At 45.3% G+C, this 19,794-nt stretch overlaps 1 protein-coding gene across 2 annotated transcripts in view; it reads left to right on the top strand.

Moving 5' to 3' along the window:
- The window catches only part of LOC136872765 (phospholipid phosphatase 1), a 227,632-nt gene that overhangs the window by 72,951 nt on the left and 134,887 nt on the right, over nt 1-19,794 (top strand). For both annotated transcript variants that reach the window (XR_011018106.1, XM_068227527.1), the window contains exon 4: nt 12,928-13,163. Coding sequence is in view for 1 of the 2 variants with exons in the window: in XM_068227527.1 (XP_068083628.1) it covers nt 12,928-13,163 (236 nt within the window). In the remaining variant the exon portion in view is untranslated. The remainder of the gene's footprint in view (nt 1-12,927; nt 13,164-19,794) is intronic.

Here is a 19,794-nt window from a genome sequence, read left to right as displayed (position 1 = left end):
CCTCCAGGGTTGGTTTTTCTCTCAGCGAGGATCCCACCTCTACGGCCTCAAGGGCTGTGTCCAGGAGTGTGAGACATTGGGTCGGGGATACAATTGGGGAGGATGACCAGTACCTCACCCAGGCGACCTCATCTACTATTGCTGAACAGGGGCCTTGGTGGGGGATGGGAAGATTGGAAGGGATAGACAAGGAAGAGGGAAGGAAGCGGCCGTGGTCTTAAGTTAGGTACCATCCCGGCATTTGCTTGGAGGAGAAGTGGGAAACAACGGAAAACCACTTCCAGGATGGCTGAGGTGGGAATCGAACCCACTTCTACTCAGTTGACCTTCCGAGGCTGAGTGGACCCCGCTCCAGCCCTCGTACCACTTTTTACATTTCGTGCCAGAGCCTGGAATCGAATCCGTGCCTCCAAGGGTGGCAGCTAATCACACTAACTACTACGCCAAGAGGCGGACTGTTGGTACGTTATATGATTCATTATACTAGGTTTTTGTATCCTCTTAAAACAATAATCATCATCAACATCACCTGTTTTAAACTGACGGAATTTTTCAATTTCAGCAGGATAATCATCCAGTGCACACAACTCAACTAATGATTCAAGACTGGTTTACGAGCACACATGATATCGAATTGATAGAATGACCTCATTTCTCTCCAACTTGAACCCAACTGAGAATATGTGAGCACAAGTAAAGAAACGTATAGTCCTTGGACGACCTCTGTCCACTAGTTGTGGTCGGGGCCGATGACCTTGATGTTAGGCCCCTTTAAATAACAAGCATCATCATCATCATCATCATCATCATCACAGTTATGGACGAAGATTACCGGTTTACCGCAGGGGTGCTCAGGCGACGAAAAACATTCTTATCGGGATGGCGCCTTTGAGTGTACCGTGCTGCATACTCACGAGCAGCAGCAGAAGCTTGGTTATCGGATGCACCCAACACTAAAAGCATATCGACGTATTCGCCGTTCGCGCACTCCACCTTGGAGCCGCCCTACATTCACTTGACAGGACCAGTTGTGGTTGTGCACTGCGTGGTTACTCGACTCATGCATTCAGTTGAATGGATCACACTGTCATGTGACTACAGGATGTATGCTTACAAACGCAGGTACACGACGGGAACTAAGGGACCTGACGTCACACACGCAAAAGATAAAAAACAACCTGACGTAAATTCGAGCCGTAGCTCCATCGTGCATGTGCGTTTGATAACCCAGCCGTCTACTCAATGAGCTGCGACGGCGCGTGCGGTAGAGCGGGTTGATGCACGTTTCTCTATTACACTGACTGACAGAGCAAATGCAACACCAAGAAGGAGTGGTCAGAACTTTATGCCAATTGCAGGGTAGACTGACGTCACTGAGGTATGCTCATGATGTGAAATGCGCCGCTGTGCTGCGCACGTAGCGAACGATAAATGGGACACGGCGTTGGCGAATGGCCCACTTCGTACCGTGATTTCTCAGCCGACAGTCATTGTAGAACGTGTTGTCGTATGCCACAGGACACGTGTATAGCTAAGAATGCCAGGCCGCCGTCAACGGAGGCATTTCCAGCAGACAGACGACTTTACGAGGGGTATGGTGATCGGGCTGAGAAGGGCAGGTTGGTCGCTTCGTCAAATCGCAGCCGATACCCATAGGGATGTGTCCACGGTGCAGCGCCTGTGGCGAAGATGGTTGGCGCAGGGACATGTGGCACGTGCGAGGGGTCCAGGCGCAGCCCGAGTGACGTCAGCACGCGAGGATCGGCGCATCCGCCGCCAAGCGGTGGCAGCCCCGCACGCCACGTCAACCGCCATTCTTCAGCATGTGCAAGATACCCTGGCTGTTCCAATATCGACCAGAACAATTTCCCGTCGATTGATGAAGGAGGCCTGCACTCCCCGCGTCCGCTCAGAAGACTACCATTGACTCCACAGCATAGACGTGCACGCCTGGCATGGTGCCGGGCTAGAGCGACTTGGATGAGGGAATGGCGGAACGTCGTGTTCTCCGATGAGTCACGCTTCTGTTCTGTCAGTGATAGTCACCGCAGACGAGTGTGGCGTCGGCGTGGAGAAAGGTCAAATCCGGCAGTAACTGTGGAGCGCCCTACCGCTAGACAACGCGGCATCATGGTTTGGGGCGCTATTGCGTATGATTCCACGTCACCTCTAGTGCGTATTCAAGGCACGTTAAATGAACACCGCTACGTGCAGCATGTGCTGCGGCCGGTGGCACTCCCGTACCTTCAGGGGCTGCCCAATGCTCTGTTTCAGCAGGATAATGCCCGCCCACACACTGCTCGCATATCCCAACAGGCTCTACGAGGTGTACAGATGCTTCCGTGGCCAGCGTACTCTCCGGATCTCTCACCAATCGAACACGTGTGGGATCTCATTGGACGCCGTTTGCAAACTCTGCCCCAGCCTCGTACGGACGACCAACTGTGGCAAATGGTTGACAGAGAATAGAGAACCATCCCTCAGGACACCATCCGCACTCTTATTGACTCTGTACCTCGACGTGTTTCTGCGTGCATCGCCGCTCGCGGTGGTCCTACATCCTACTGAGTCGATGCCGTGCGCATTGTGTAACCTGCATATCGGTTTGAAATAAACATCAATTATTCGTCCGTGCCGTCTCTGTTTTTACCCCAACTTTCATCCCTTTCGAACCACTCCTTCTTGGTGTTGCATTTGCTCTGTCAGTCAGTGTACATTCCGATGGGCTGCAGGATGTGTCAGTGTTGTCAACTTCTCGTTTTCGACTTGTTTTCCAACAGCACCAGATCCGATTTGGCTATAGAAACTTTTGTCTTGCAATGGGATGAGGAATCGCATGCCGACCTCCAATTGCAGCATTTTTTGTTCACCCTGTAGAGAGTCTAAAATCGTATTTACTAAAGGGAGCACTTTGCTTATCTAAGTACACTCCCTCCGAGCTTGTTTATGTGCTAACGAGAGAGCTGAGTTATATGCAAAGAGTTGCCTCTAAAGTTTTTGCTCGCAGTCACTCTGGCATGAATCAATAATTCAATGTTATTTGCTTTACGTCCCACTAACTACTTTTTACGGTTTTCGGAGATGCCGAGGTGCCGCAATTTAGTCCCGCAGGAGTTCTTTTACGTGCCAGTAAATCTACCGACACGAGGCTGACGTATTTGAGCACCTTCAAATACCACCGGACTGAGCCAGGATCGAGCCTGCCACGTTGGGGTCAGCAGGCCAGCGCTTCAAGTGTCTGAGCCACTCAGCCCCGGCTTTGGCATGAATGAACTTCAGCGAAAGAAGGACAACATTTGAGAGGAGTTCTACCCGAGTGACGCAGTGACTAACCAGAGGTGGACCCAGGGACGTTACGAACTAAGATATTTTGTAAGTAGGCTCTCAGTCCATGGGTTTCATCACAAACTATGCTTAACGAAGTGTTTTCATGTTCCATGCAGCAACTGTAAATGCAGAAAATGTGATGAACTCTGTGAAAGGTAGCACGTTTTGAAGTGCAAATTAAGAACGGCCAAGGCAAGGTACTGGTCATTCTCCCCGGTTGTATCCCCGACCCAGAGTCTGAAGCTTCAGGACACTGCCCTTGAGGCGGTAGAGGTGGGATCCCTCGCTGAGTCGGAAGGAAAGACCGACCCCGGGGGTAAAGACATAAAAAAGAAGAAGACAACAATGCTATAAATTGATGAGTTAACATAAAATGTTTTAGACAGTACACAACCTTTGTAGCGCAAATATTTGCTTCCTACCCAATCGGGAAAATAACAGGCCCAAAAATCCAAAAGCACAGACAAATCCGATATGGAATTATCTAAATATTGGTCTTTCAGTTCTCCTGAACCCCAGGAAAGCCTGTAAAGTGATAAATAATTGAATGGTTATCAATATTACTAATCTACACCCAGTCACTATGTTTTGCTTTTGCACGTGGGGCTTTAGGTACGATTTCACAGCCACTCGTATCAAATGAACTGTCACTTTCACTTAAAATCTTCATTATTATTGTTACGGAGATATCCGTGGTAGGTAGAGGTGAAAGAAGGTGCGGGTGTGAATGGGTTTCAAGCTACGAAATTAACGTGCAATGTAAAATTAATTTAAAATTTAACTAGGTTATATTTTCTTTTCAAAAACAAGAGATAACAATCATAACAGGTACAGAGTAGCAAAAAAATAGGTACAATATTACTGGATTCGGGCTCAGTGCCCTTACTTCATAACTCTTGGGCAATCAGCCCCGCCTTACTCCAAAAAAAAAATTAGCCAAGGGGCAGAAAACCCCATTCATGCCCAGGAGCACTGGCTCCAAACATTACACATAAAGCCTGCACGAGGCCTACAGAAACAAATTTCAAAGAGCGATCCGCTCTCAAAATTGTAAGCCTATCACAAGGCCACACCAAACTCTACCTTCAAGCTGTCCTCTAAGGACGTATTCACAGGGGTAAAATACCCAACCTACGGAGGTCTATTACATGAAAAGAAGGTTGATTACATGACCTCTAAAATAACAATTTGAGAGGAGGCGATCTTGCACTCCTAATACACTTTGTTTTTAAAACCTAATCTGGCTCTGGGCCGCTAACGCAAGGGCTAATCCCATACTACAGAGGTGACTTAGAGAAGAACACTTTACATTACATAAACGAAGAATAGTTTGAGAAAATAAGTTCACCTCAGAACAAATGTGAGTGGGAGCTCGAGAGGGTTAGCACTCTCTATCCCAATATGTAGCTTTACAAGAAAAAGATGAAAAGAGTAATTACATTTTAGGAAAAGGTTACATGATGGAAATGCTTCGAACCCGCCGCGAGTGTTAAACTGCCGACCTAGCAAGAAAAGAAGTTATTAATAGGCCATTACCTGGTGTTGAACGGCTGAAGAAGAAAGAGGCGCTTCCCGCCTCCTGCTATGTACTTAATACACTGAAAGATGGAACAGAAGTGGCCCGGAGACCCCAAAATCAGCAGTTTATATCCTCTCGCGGAAGATTCTAGGCGTTAGGGGAAATAAAACACCCTCCCACAAAATCTTTATTGGTTCGGGAAAAGAAACCCCTACATAGAGGAAAAAGAAACACATTATTGGTGGAAAATTAATTAAAGAAATTCGGGATTGGCTAGATCCAAACTAAGGGGAAAAAGAGGGGTATACAGCCAACTTAAACAATAACAGAAAGAAATTTAACAAGAAACAAACTTTTGAAATAAAAATTTCTCCAACAAAATAGTTCTTTGATTTCGCACTAGGTTGCACTATTGTAATTCTTCAGTAGTGTCCTCTAGAAGAGAAAGTTCCCACTTCTTACTTCAAGCGAAACAAAAACACATCAAAAGTGACACAGTTCAAAAACTCAAAATTTTCCACGTGGTGACATCTTCTGAGAAAGTAGAGAATTAATAGAATAGATAAAGTTCAACCTTCCTCCAGAAGAGGAGTTTCAACTGGCGCAACTTTTAAATAAACAGAGTAGAGGTGTACCGCCCGGTACAGACCTCCCCCCCCAAAAGTTCCTCCAAGGGGTAACACAGAAGAACATAAGCTTTGTTTCCAAAATAAGGTCCAAGTTTTGATGTTGATATTAAGATTAATTGCGGAAGCATTTATAAGATTTTAGTAATTTGGTTGGTTGCAATTTCAAAATTTTGTTGTTGCCGGTGCAGTAAAGTTTTTATGTTTGTAGAATTTGTATTTCTGAAGATAAACTTTTAATACTTAAAGGTGAAGAAAAATTTTGCAATGTCCACCAAATATTGTTGTTAAATTCCCAAATGTAATTATTGCTTATGGTGACTGTCCATGTAGTTGATGTAGATTGAGTCGGATGGCCAGACCGGCCGTTGCAGCTTGCGTCCAACGGAGGCCGCTCGGACCCCTCAAGTACCCTGAGATACCGCTCGCCCGCACTATGAGGGGAGCAGAGGTGTTGAAGTACGCCGCGCCCGCGGTGAACAGATACAGGCTGCGGGCATGTAGCAGGTCGTGCGCCGCACATCAGCCTTGGCCGGGAGGTGAGCTCCGGCTCGCCGTGCACATGTCGTCCTCGCTGGAGAGGAGGGGGCCCATCCCCCTCCCCAGTCGCTGCACGGCGCTGCGCGGCTGCGGGGGCGCTGAAACATTAAAGCTAAGCGGCAGAATTGTGTTGGACAATTATTTTCTTTGAGGGTACAGGCTTGTAGAGAGAGTGAGGGGCCAGCGGCGTGCAGATATTCATGGTATTCATTAAGCCACTGTGTAGAGTGGAGCAGGAGACGGGAGCGTGGTAATGGCCGTGGCAAGAACAGGATGGCAGTTTAACGGGTCGGGGCAGGTTTTACATAAGGCTTACATCTAAAACCAAAATATTACAGAAGGGGCAGAATGCCTTAAAAGTGAAACTCAAAAAAAATATAACCTTCATATCCTTTCAAAATAATATGGAGCAAGTTAACACAGAAATTACACCAGTTTCACCTGGGACAGGTGAACTCTAAATATCCTCTCGGTGGCTGGATTACTTAGCAATAAGGTAACCGGCGTAAGAAAATCGAGAATGATACAAGGCCCATGAAATCTGGGGGCAAGCTTGCCCGCGGGAACAAAATTTTTGACCATAACCTGGTCACCTACCTTCAAAGTGGTGGGTCTCCGTCCACGATCATACCTTTCCCTAACCTTTTCATGAGACACTTTAAGATTAACTTTAGCCTTCTTCCAAAGATCTTTAATGTTGTCCGGATCTATTGTCTCGGGCAGAATGTCATTCAGAGACCAGAGGTTAGAGAGCGGCGTGTTGGGAACGAACTTAAACATCAAAGAAGCTGGAGTAAATTTGTGAGATTCATGAACCGCCGAATTCAAAGCAAAAGCTAACCAATGCAGGGACGTGTCCCACCTAGAATGATCTTCATGATGATAGGCAATAAGTGCGGACCTGAGATTGCGGTTAACCCGTTCAGCCAGAGATGGTTGAGGGTAATAAGCAGATGTAGTTACATGAGAGATGGACAAGTCAAAACAGAATTTACGAAACAGATTTGATGTAAAAGCTTTAGCATTATCAGATACAATGTATTGGCACGGACCAAAAGAAGCAAAAATAGAATTTAGGCAAGTAATGGTGGACTGAGCGGTAGCCAGCTTAGTCGGAAATAACCAGGAAAATCTTGTAAAACCATCTACACACACAAAGATGAACTTGTTGGCATTACCCTTTGACTGGGGGAAGGGTCCCACATAATCGATATACAGGCGTTCCATGGGGCGCGACGCTTGATGCGAAGACAAAAGGCCTACCTTGGTGGACATGGTGGGTTTACTAAGCAAACAAGATTTACAAGCTTTTACAAGTTCACGGATTTCACCGTCCATACCTTTCCAAATGAACATTTCACGAATTTTTTCACGGGTTTTAAAGATTCCAAGATGCCCTCCTAATGGGGTCTCATGATAATACTTGAAGATCATAGGCACAAGAACCGCTGGCACGACAACCTTCATCATCTTATCATGCCTCGATGGGCAACATAAAACACCATTCCTCAGAACATAAGGGACGACATGTTCCCCAGAAGAAAGGGTTTCCATTATCGGACCCAGCGTCGGATCTTCACGTTGGTATTTCTCGATATCCCTAAAGAGCATGGGAGCATCTGTTAGGATGGCATTAACCTCAGATAGTATGGACTCGGAAGGTGATGAACTGTCGACAGGTTCATGGGTCTCGACGTCGTTAGAAAACATACGGCTGAGTCCATCAGCAACAACATTTTCAGTACCTCTGATATGTCGTACATCGAATTGGAAGGCAGAAATACGGATGGCCCAACGGGCTATACGACCAGTACGACGCGGCCTACCTAAGACCCAGCTTAAGGCTTGATTATCTGTCTCCAAGTCGAATTTGACATGTTCCAGATAGAGACGGAACTTTTCTAAGGCAAATAAAACTGCCAAACCTTCAAGCTCATATATGGAGTACTTTGCTTCTTGAGCCGAGAGAGTCCTAGATGCATAGGCGATGGGGCGCCTCCCTAGTTCAGTCTCTTGAAGAAGGACTGCAGCTACCGCCGACGACGACGCGTCGGTTTGGACGATGAATTTCTTCGAGAAATCAGGCATAGCAAGTACAGGGGCATTACAGAGAGCTAATTTAAGGTCTTCAAAAGCGGCTTGTTGAGACGGTCCCCACTCGAATTTGATGCCTTTCCTACGGAGAAGGTTTAAGGGCGCCGCTCTATTAGCAAAATTAGGAATGAACTTCCTGAAGAAATTCACCATGCCAATGAACCTGGCGATACCTTTAATGTCCTTGGGAGGTTTAAAATCACGGATGGCCTGTGTTCTAGAATGATCGACTGCTACACCATCAGTTGACACAATATGCCCTAGGAATGACATAGAGGGCTTAGCAAAGGCAACCTTGGACAACTTAACAGTTAACCCAGCCTTACGAAGGCGATTGAGAACTTCTCGCAAATGATCTAGATGTTCTTCAAAGGTTTCGGAAAATACGACGACATCATCCAAGTAGTGATATAAGTACGCAAATTTGATGTCGGAAAAGACCCTATCTAGTAGCCTAGTGAGCACAGCTGCCCCCGTGGGGAGCCCGAAAGGCACGCGGTTGTATTCATATAAATTCCAGTCCGTGGCAAACGCTGTAAGATGTTTAGACTCTTCGGCAAGGGGAATTTGATTATAGGCCTGATTCAAGTCCAAGATGGTGAAGAACTTGGCCTTACGAAACCATGAAAAGCAAGAATGAAGGTCGGGAAGGGGCACAGATTGCAACACCACCTTCCGATTGAGAGCCCTGTAATCAATGACAGGCCTGAAGCCTCCTTGGGGTTTCGGGACTAGAAAAATAGGCGAAGAATACGCTGACTTAGAGGGCCTAATAATACCATCCTTCAACATCTGATCGATGATTTCTTTCAGAGCCTTCATTTTAGGTGGAGATAGCCTATACGGTGGAAAACGGACAGGAATTGAATCCGTGACCTCAATTTTGTATTCAATAAGGTCAGTAACACCAAGAGTATCAGAGAACACCTCGGGAAACGACTGACACAGTTTCCGAATACTATCAGCCTGCTCCTCAGGTAGATGTCTAAGGTCTAACAACATCTCATCCTGGGTAGGCGAAATAGATGAACATGATACAGAATTACACTTTAACAAGGGAATTCTACAATTGGACGCAAATTTGAATATGCACGACCTACTCTGGAGATCGAGCACAAGACCAGTGTGAGAAATGAAGTCCGCTCCCAATATGATGGGGCAAGACAAACGCTTGGCCACAAACAATTTGATCTTCCATGTAAACTTAAAAACCCGAATTTTGACATGTATGGAACCTAGAATTTCTAATGGAGATGAATTAGCCGAAACATATTGAACAGGAGAAGAGACATAGTCAGGGAGTTTACAAACAGATTTCAATTTAGAATACCAATCAGCCGAAATAATGGAACAAACACTGCCTGAATCTAAGAGAGCTGTTATAGGCTCGTTATTTAACTCAATCTTAAGAAAAGGAACAGGTGCGGGGGTATCCGCCGCAATCCTAAGACACTCTTTAGGGCATTCAAAAGATGAATTTGAAGGCTGGTCGTTCTCTGCATTTACAACCTGTTTACTAGGGGCTAAGTCTCGGGAAGATGGATTAGTCGGCTCAGCCGACGCCACTAGTCACTTTTTATTATTGGAATAGCTGGAATTTGCACCAGAAGTTGAGCAGGAGGGGGTGCTATTTGAGTTTGGGCAATTCTTGGCGATATGTGAGAAGGCCCCACACTTAAAACAGCCTTGTGATGACCCTACTCCATTCCTTGTCCCACTTGACTTGATCAGAGGACACTTATTCCGCAGATGGTCAGGCGACCCACAAGCATAACATTTACGGGGATTGACTGGTCGGCGAGGTGGAGGCCGAGTGTTACTAAAGGAAGGCGGGGGTTCTTTCGCCACACGCAAGGAATCGGCATACCTAACTCCTTCCGCAGAGACGGCTAATGCTTCCAGTTCAGAGAAGGTTTGCGGGCACGCCGCGAAACACAAATATGACCTGTAGGGTGGTGAAATCCCTTCAACAATAGCCTGCACAATCTGATCTTCAGGAAAGTGCAGAGCAAACACCCTAGTGTAGAATTTGATATCTTGAATGAAATCAGCCAAGTTTTCATCCAAGCGCTGTACACGGTAATAGTACTTCTGAATCAGGGAGGACCTGGCCCTAGCCGGGATGAAGTTAGCTAGCAAATGGGCATGGAAATCCTCAATAGATGATTGCTCGGCAATGGCTCTTACGATTTTATCAGAGAGAATACCAATAGCATACGGATAGATAATTTGCAAAATTTGACATGGCGAAAGAGAAAAAACAAGAGCATGATCCTGAAATTCCACTAGAAATCTTAAAAATGAAATTACATCACTGGTGGTGTTGACGGAAAACTTAGAGATACCTCTAAGCAACATTGCCAATGGATGAGGCAAGCTACTGAACCCAGGTGACATAGTCGTTAAAGGTTTCAATGGCAAAGAAGTTAATTCAGAGCGGATGTTACCCAATGACGCACGGCGTTCAGATTCGTTGTTCGATGGGGCAGAGATAGTTTGAGCAGCAACGGTTATCCTATTGACTTCTCCCTGAGGAGGCTCTTCCTCGTTACCTACATTCACCGTGGCGGGTTGATCAGTTTTGGGAGGAACTTCGCCGGTTAGCAATTGAGTGACCTTATTAGACAATTCAGAAATAGTTTCAAGGAGCGTATTAGCGTCCTTCCTCTGAACGTCATTCACCTTTAGAGACAACAGATCATTAACTCTATTTGCAAAGTGATACAGCCTGCCTTGCACACGCTTAATTTGATTAGGAGACGGATCGTTTTCATCAAAAAAGCTGACTACAGATGCTAGCCCAGTAATATTCTCGACGATCGTGGAAAGAGAGTCATCAATTTCTTTCTCTCCCAAATTGGGGATGGAAATGGGCAAATCAAGGGACTCTCTAAGCTTGTTGGTGTCGATTGCAACCGTGCCTCCAGATTGCACATTTCTGATAGTTAACTCGTATATCAACTCCTCTTTGCGCAAGTAGTTAAGGAGGAGAACATCGCGAGGGCCGGGCATGATGACAGAACAATTTTGAAAAACTCAAAAAATTCCAGCAACTGAGAAAATTGTTAGAGTTCGAATCAAAGCAATGTTTAGCCGTCAAAAGGGGCTAAATTGAGACCCATTCAACCACGCTCTGCTACCACTTGTTACGGAGATATCCGTGGTAGGTAGAGGTGAAAGAAGGTGCGGGTGTGAATGGGTTTCAAGCTACGAAATTAACGTGCAATGTAAAATTAATTTAAAATTTAACTAGGTTATATTTTCTTTTCAAAAACAAGAGATAACAATCATAACAGGTACAGAGTAGCAAAAAAATAGGTACAATATTACTGGATTCGGGCTCAGTGCCCTTACTTCATAACTCTTGGGCAATCAGCCCCGCCTTACTCCAAAAAAAAAATTAGCCAAGGGGCAGAAAACCCCATTCATGCCCAGGAGCACTGGCTCCAAACATTACACATAAAGCCTGCACGAGGCATACAGAAACAAATTTCAAAGAGCGATCCGCTCTCAAAATTGTAAGCCTATCACAAGGCCACACCAAACTCTACCTTCAAGCTGTCCTCTAAGGACGTATTCACAGGGGTAAAATACCCAACCTACGGAGGTCTATTACATGAAAAGAAGGTTGATTACATGACCTCTAAAATAACAATTTGAGAGGAGGCGATCTTGCACTCCTAATACACTTTGTTTTTAAAACCTAATCTGGCTCTGGGCCGCTAACGCAAGGGCTAATCCCATACTACAGAGGTGACTTAGAGAAGAACACTTTACATTACATAAACGAAGAATAGTTTGAGAAAATAAGTTCACCTCAGAACAAATGTGAGTGGGAGCTCGAGAGGGTTAGCACTCTCTATCCCAATATGTAGCTTTACAAGAAAAAGATGAAAAGAGTAATTACATTTTAGGAAAAGGTTACATGATGGAAATGCTTCGAACCCGCCGCGAGTGTTAAACTGCCGACCTAGCAAGAAAAGAAGTTATTAATAGGCCATTACCTGGTGTTGAACGGCTGAAGAAGAAAGAGGCGCTTCCCGCCTCCTGCTATGTACTTAATACACTGAAAGATGGAACAGAAGTGGCCCGGAGACCCCAAAATCAGCAGTTTATATCCTCTCGCGGAAGATTCTAGGCGTTAGGGGAAATAAAACACCCTCCCACAAAATCTTTATTGGTTCGGGAAAAGAAACCCCTACATAGAGGAAAAAGAAACACATTATTGGTGGAAAATTAATTAAAGAAATTCGGGATTGGCTAGATCCAAACTAAGGGGAAAAAGAGGGGTATACAGCCAACTTAAACAATAACAGAAAGAAATTTAACAAGAAACAAACTTTTGAAATAAAAATTTCTCCAACAAAATAGTTCTTTGATTTCGCACTAGGTTGCACTATTGTAATTCTTCAGTAGTGTCCTCTAGAAGAGAAAGTTCCCACTTCTTACTTCAAGCGAAACAAAAACACATCAAAAGTGACACAGTTCAAAAACTCAAAATTTTCCACGTGGTGACATCTTCTGAGAAAGTAGAGAATTAATAGAATAGATAAAGTTCAACCTTCCTCCAGAAGAGGAGTTTCAACTGGCGCAACTTTTAAATAAACAGAGTAGAGGTGTACCGCCCGGTACAATTATCATAATCGCCATAATTGTCCTCCGAATCATTGTCATTTCTTCTTCTAAATTTATTAATTCTGAATAACTGGAGCTTGATATAACATCTTCTACGATAGTTAGATGGGGATTTTCTGTCAACAAATAGATGTATAATGTAATTAAACACCAAAGTAATGTTCTTTTCTTTCCTTTTCTTTTTAGATTTGGTGGGTAGAGTCGTGCTCTCTGCCACCTGACATAAGTGAAAAATGCAATTCTGCCAAAGACTTCCTTATCGCTGGCCTACGACAGGCACTGTGGTGGTACCGTGGGTTCCTGATTGGACTAATCCTGGTGCTGTTCGTAACAGAAATAGGAAAAGTGATCCTGGGAGAAACAAGACCGCACTTCCTTTACACTTGCCGACCTGACAAGGCAGTAAACTGCACACCTGGAAGGCAAGATTCTTATATTCATTTATTTCCTTTACACAGTCATTTATTTATTTTGTTGGCAAATAACCCTTATAATTAATAATGTTTCTTTTCAACTCGAAAATGTTACAATACTTTTCTTCACTTTGAAGTACACGATTTCAAAGAAAATAAGAGGCGTACAGTTCCGAAATCCGTGTTATACATTTTAGCAAATTTTTTCAGGAGATGAAAAAAAACCCGTTTCTTTCTCATCTTCAGTAGAATCAAAGTATTTATACATGTTTATTATATCAACTTACTCACATGTATTGATATAATTGAATAGCTACATAGAATTCGTGACATATAAGGAAGATATTTACAAATTAAGATTGAATAAGACGTGTTTTGGAACTTAACAATGGATAAGGACGGGTTTGGAAATGCCACCGTGATAAGGGCGGGGTTTGCAAACATAGCTAAAACTTTATAATTAAAATTTTCGTCATTATTTGATATAGTCGACATTCTTTTTATATTTATGCTCTTTGAGGTCATACAAATATTTTCATCTTCTTATATAAAAATATTGAAGGATATGAATGTCAGTGATTAAACTCAATATCAATCATAGTGTGACAATCTGGCGCGATATTATGGGAAATAATATTGCCAATAGTTTCAAAGAACACACCGTGAACCTGGAACTTTAAAAACATCGTAGTAATGCTTACTTCATAGAGTATTATTTGAGATACGTGCTAGTTACGGTACCCCATGTTTGGATAAGGCGGATTTTGGAAACAACATCTTAGGATAAGGCGGGTTTTGGAAACGTCACCTGAATTTGTGTTACATTTACATGGGGACAAAGCGGGTTTAGGAACAGTTCTCTTGTTGAAAAAGATGCTAACTCATATAAGTTATAGAGATAAGCTAAGCACTGAGTTTTCATAAAAAATGGATAAGGCGGATTTTGGAACCGTGCGCTTCGTATATTGAGTGTACTGCAGAGATAAATGGACGCTCAAGGCGCTTGAGGTTTGATGGTTCAGCGCGCTCGCTTAGAAATCAGATTTAATTCGACCTGAACACGAGTAAGCGTCCCGGTCAGAATTACCGTGCATCGCTCTGAAATAAATGCCATAAATGGCTCAGCAACCAGAATTTTCGTACGCGGTTTTCAGTGAAGCATTCAGAATAATTGTGCTCACCAACAAAGATGTTAGAACGAATATTTTGTGTGATAAAACTCGAAACATTCGGATATATATAGAGGGACCTTCACACTTTTGGGGGTCTCGATACATTTATCGTTGCTCCAACATACACTGGTGGAAGAAAATATCCAAACACCAAGGAGGGGTTGCGCTAGATTAACGAACGTTGGTAGGCGTGTTTTGCACATCTGAAAGATGACGTTGATTCAAATTTCCCGCAAATTGTATTAACGTGTGCTAGTAGCGGTCCCATGACGTTGCACATCAGGTACTGTGCGAGAGTGTAGTTACCTGTGAGATTGGACGGAGTGACTCTATGTGGGTCAAAAATGTCTTTACCACCACGAAGAGACCATTATCGACAGCTCACTACGATTGAACGGGGGCGGTATAATGGGGGTACGTGAAGGGGGATTTTCCTTCCGCGCTATTGCAGAACGACTTGGCAGGAATGTATCCAGTGTGCATGCGTGCTGGCAGCAGTGATCACGAGAAGGTACGTACTGCGGACTGCGTCTGCACCACAGAGACGCAACGAACTGTTCGAATCGGTTACTTGAAGGACAGCTCCGAGTCAGACGCCCTGCGGTGTGCATTCCTCTTATCCCAAACCACCGCCATCTGCAAATTCAGTGGTGTCAAGCGAGAGCTCATTGGAGGATGGAGTGGAGGTCTGTTGTGTTTTCCAATGAAAGCCGGTTCTGCCTTGGTGCCAGTGATGGCTTTGTGTTGGTTAGAAGGAGGCCAGGTGAGCGCCTGCATTCCACCTTTCTGTGGCGTCGACTCACTGGACCTACACCGCGAGTTCTGGTCTGGGGAGCAATTTCATATGACAGCAGGAGCACTCTCGTGGTTATCCCACGCACCCTGACTGCAGATGTGTATTTCCGTCTGGTGATTCGATCCATTGTGCTGCCATTCATGAACAGCATTCCCGGGGTGTTTTCCAACAGGATGAAGCACGCCCCCATGCCGTCGTTGTAACCCAACGTGCTATGCAGTGGTGATGGGTCGCGTGATGCAAAGCTCCCGATGCATTCTGAGCAAGCGATGCAGTACGTGCCTCATGATGCTATCTCGATGCCGTATAGTGACGTCAGGTGCGTGAGTCCTTTGTCTCGAGGCAGTGCTGGGAAACGTATCGAGAGATCTCGATGCATTTCGAGCAAGTGATGCAGTCTACTCGCAGTCAACTTATTACCTGCACTTCCTGTATTTTACTTACGCGCTGTCCGTTTCCACGGCGAAATGGATAGTGTGCTGGCGTTTGGTCCAAGGGCTTCCGGGTTCAATTCTAAACAAGGTAGGCAGTTTATTCTTCATTGATTAGTTCCTATGGTTCGGGGACTGGGTATGTGGAATAAATAGTAATGAAGAGTGTGACACATTTTTAACATATTATTGAAACCATTTCTTTTACGACGCATCGAGTTGTGTAATAATTTGAACAGAAAGGAAAATATACCGGTAATGGCATAAAGATACTAGTGTATGTGTGCATGTATCTGAAAAGGAACTCGTTCTCGGGTTAAGTCTCATTCTGGACTACCGATACTTTTATATAAGTATGGTAACAAAGTTATCGTTTCCATGAAAAGGATCATTCAAGACCAGTCACAATATTATCCGACCTGAAGGCACATACACAGGATGAAGCCGAACTCCGTCGGCACACTTTCGGAAACTGTTGAGGGAAACCTTCTATGTATATTGGTAGAAGGTACCCGTGGTCTCCGGTGGCTCGTTATAGAGTAGAACCGGTAATTAAATTATGATTTATTACCACAAACAACCTGTAATATGTAATATGTAATATGTAATAACCAAAAAGTACAACACAAAACACAGTAATGCGATAACGCTCTGTAGAAACACGTACACTTTTATCACAGTTGTTCAATATTTTCTATCAGTATACTGTTTTAAAGGTAACAATTCCATGTCGCTGGCTTCCAGCACGTTAAAGAACTCCTTTCTTTCTTTCTTTCTTTCTTTCTTTCTTTCTTTCTTTCTTAATCTGTTTACCCTCCAGGGTTGGCTTTTCCCTCGGACTCAGCGAGGGATCCCACCTCTACCGCCTCAAGGGCAGTGTCCTGGAGCTTCAGACTCTGGGTCGGAGGATACAACTGGGGAGGATGACCAGTGCCTCGCCCAGGCGGCCTCACGTGCTATGCTGAACAGGGGCCTTGCGGGGGATGGGAAGATTGGAAGGGGTAGAGAAGGAAGAGGGAAGGAAGCGGCCGTGGCCTTAAGTTACTTACCATCCCGGCATTTGCCTGGAGGAGAAGTGGGAAACCACGGAAAACAACTTCCAGGATGACTGAGGTGGGAATCGAACCCACCTCTACTCAGTTGACCTCCCGAAGCTGAGTGGACCCCGTCCCAGCACTCGTACCATTTTTCAAATTTCGTGGCAGAGCCGGGAATCGAACCCGGGCCTCCGGGGGTGGCAGCTAATCACACTAACCACTACACCACAGAGGCGGACTAAAGAACTCCTGCGGGAAATAATTCCCACATCCCGGCGTCTGTCAAGAACTAGCATTTAGGATGGACGTAAAACAAATAACATTATTATGAGTACTATTTTCAGTGCAATACAGATAGGCTACAAAGCTAACTGATCTGATGACATGGCCACGAGGTAATCAAATTTGTTTACATTATCATCATCATCATCTGTGTACCCTCCAGGGTCGGCTTTTCCCTCGGACACAGCGATGGATCCCACCTCTACCGCCTCAAGGGCAGTGTCCTGGAGCTTCAGACTCTTGGTCGGGGATACAATTGGGGAGAATGACCAGTACCTCGCCCAGGCGGTCTCACCTGCTATGCTAAACAGGGGCCTTGGGGAGGGATGGGAAGATTGGAAGGGATAGGCAAGGAAGAGGGAAGGAAGCGGCCGTGGCCTTATGTTAGGTACCATCCCGGCATTCGCCTGGAGGAGAAGTGGGAAACCACGGAAAACCACTTCCAGGATGGCTGAGATGGGAATCGAACCCACCTCTACTCATTTGACCTCCCGAGGCTGAGTGGACCCCGTTCCAGCCCTCATACCACTTTTCAAATTTCGTGGCAGAGCCGGGTATCGAACCCGGGCCTCCGGGGGTGGCAGCTAATCACGCTAACCACTACACCACAGAGGCGGACTGTTTACATTATGATTGGTGTATATTGCATGTGTTGAGGTGGAAGAGATTTTATTATATATTGGTTATTTTGTACGTTCAGTAACGTTACAATTACTTCTATTAGCGATTTGGTTGTTTCTGCACGGACAGGCGTGTGTTTGGTAGCCGAAACTCCGATTGCAAAACAAAAACAAACAAAAATATTTGAAGAGAAGATTCTAACCACCACAAAACGTAGCGGAGGACAATACCCAACGATGCTATTTAGCCAACTGAGCCATACCAACAGCTCGAGTTCAATGTTTGCTAATTATTTCTGTTTCTACCATATTCGTCCTGGCTGAGGTCCAATTGGAGAGTGCCTCGAGATGCATCGAGATAATGACGTCAGGCTCGAGTATCTCGAACGAGAGTTCTGCCCACCACTACTATGCAGAGTGTCGGCCTCGATCCCCGATCTGTCCCCAGTCGAGCACGTGCGAGACATCATTGGACGACAACTCCAGCGTCCTCCACAACCGGCATTAACCGTCTCTGTATTGATCGACCAAGTGCAACAGGCATGGAACTCCATCCCACAAGCTGGCATCCGGCACCTGTATGACACAATGCACGCACATTTTCATGCCTACATTCAACAGTCAGGCGATTACACTGGTTATTAATGGATTATCATGACACCTTTGCAATGACTTTTCTCGCGCGGACATTAACCTGTAGTCATCATCATCATCATCATCATCATCTGTTTACCCTCCAGGTTCGGCTTTTCCCTCGGACTGAGCGAGGGATCCCACCTCTACCGCCTCAAGGGCAGTGTCCTGGAGCTTCAGACTCTTGGTCGGAGATACAAATGGGGAGTATGACCAGTACCTCGCCCAGGTGGCCTCACCTGCTATAGTAAACAGGGGCCTAGTAGGGGGATGGGAAGATTGGAAGAGGGCAAGGATGAGGGAAGGAAGCGGCCGTGGCCTTAAGATAGGTACCATCCCGGCATTTGCCTGGAGGTGAAGTGGGAAACCACGGAAAACCACTTCGACGATGGCTGAGGTGGGAATCGAACCCGCCTCTACTCAGTTGACCTCCCGAGGCTGAGTGGACCCCGTTCCAGCCCTCGTATCACTTTTCAAATTTCGTGGCAGAGCCGGGAATCGAACCCGGACCTCCGGGGGTGGCAGCTAATCACGCTAACCACTACACCACAGAGGCGGCAACCTATAGTCTTGTATCTTTAATCAATTAAATATGTTACATCGCGAAATATATACGGTAATTATGCCATAATTTCCGTATTCTACATTCCATTCCTTATCTCATGGTGTTTGGATATTTTTTCCGCCAATGTAATTGGGTGAAAGGCTTAGGAACCTGGGATATCAGAAAGCAGAGGGCAAAGTAGGCCTTTATTTTATCCTCATTAGTTTCAAACCACTTGCCATCGTCTATTCTTATTTTCCTATCCGGATCCGATAATTGTTTTGTAGCGCAAATATTTGCTTCTCGCGCAATCGGGAAAACAACAGGCCCAAAAAACCAAAAGCACAGACAAATCCGATAAAGAATTATCTAAATATTTGTCTTTCAGTTCTCCTGAACCCCAGCAGAGCTTGTAAAGTGATAAAAAATTGGATGGTTATCAATATTACTAATCTACACCCAGTCACTATGTTTTGCTTTTGCACGTGGGGCTTTAGGTACGATTTCACAGCCACTCGTATCAAATGAACTGTCATTTTCACTTAAAATCTTTCTTCAGTATTATCATAATCGCCATAACTGTCCTCCAAATCACTGTCTAAAACATTTTATGTTATCAATTTATAGCATTGCTGTCTTCTTCTTCATCATCATCATCTGTTTACCCTCCAGGGTCGGTTTCTCCTTCCGACTCAGCGAGGGATCCCACCTCTACCCCCCCCCCCTCGAGGGCAGTGTCCTGGAGCGTGAGCCATTGGGTCGGGGATACACCTGGGGAGAATGACCAGTACCTCACCCAGGCGGGCTCACCTGCAATGCTGAACAGGGGCCTTGTAGAAGAATGAAAATATTGGAAGGGATAGACAAGGAAGAGGGAACGAAGCGGCCGTGGCCTTAAGTTAGGTACCATCCCGGTATTTGCCCGGAGGAGAAGTGGGAAACCACGAAAAACTACTTCCAGGATGTCTGAGGTGGTAATCGAACCCATCTCTACTCAGTTGACCTCCCGAGGGTGAGTGGACCCCATTTCAGCCCTCGTACCACTTTTCAAATTCCGTGTTAGAGCCGCGAATCAAACCCGGGCCTCCGGGGGTGGCAGCTAATCACACTAACCACTACACCACA

Source organism: Anabrus simplex, chromosome 4 (assembly GCF_040414725.1).
Source record: "Anabrus simplex isolate iqAnaSimp1 chromosome 4, ASM4041472v1, whole genome shotgun sequence".
Lineage (NCBI taxonomy): Eukaryota > Metazoa > Arthropoda > Insecta > Orthoptera > Tettigoniidae > Anabrus > Anabrus simplex.
The sequence above is the reverse complement of the archived record's forward strand: the minus strand, read 5'-3'. Positions and strand labels throughout refer to the sequence as shown.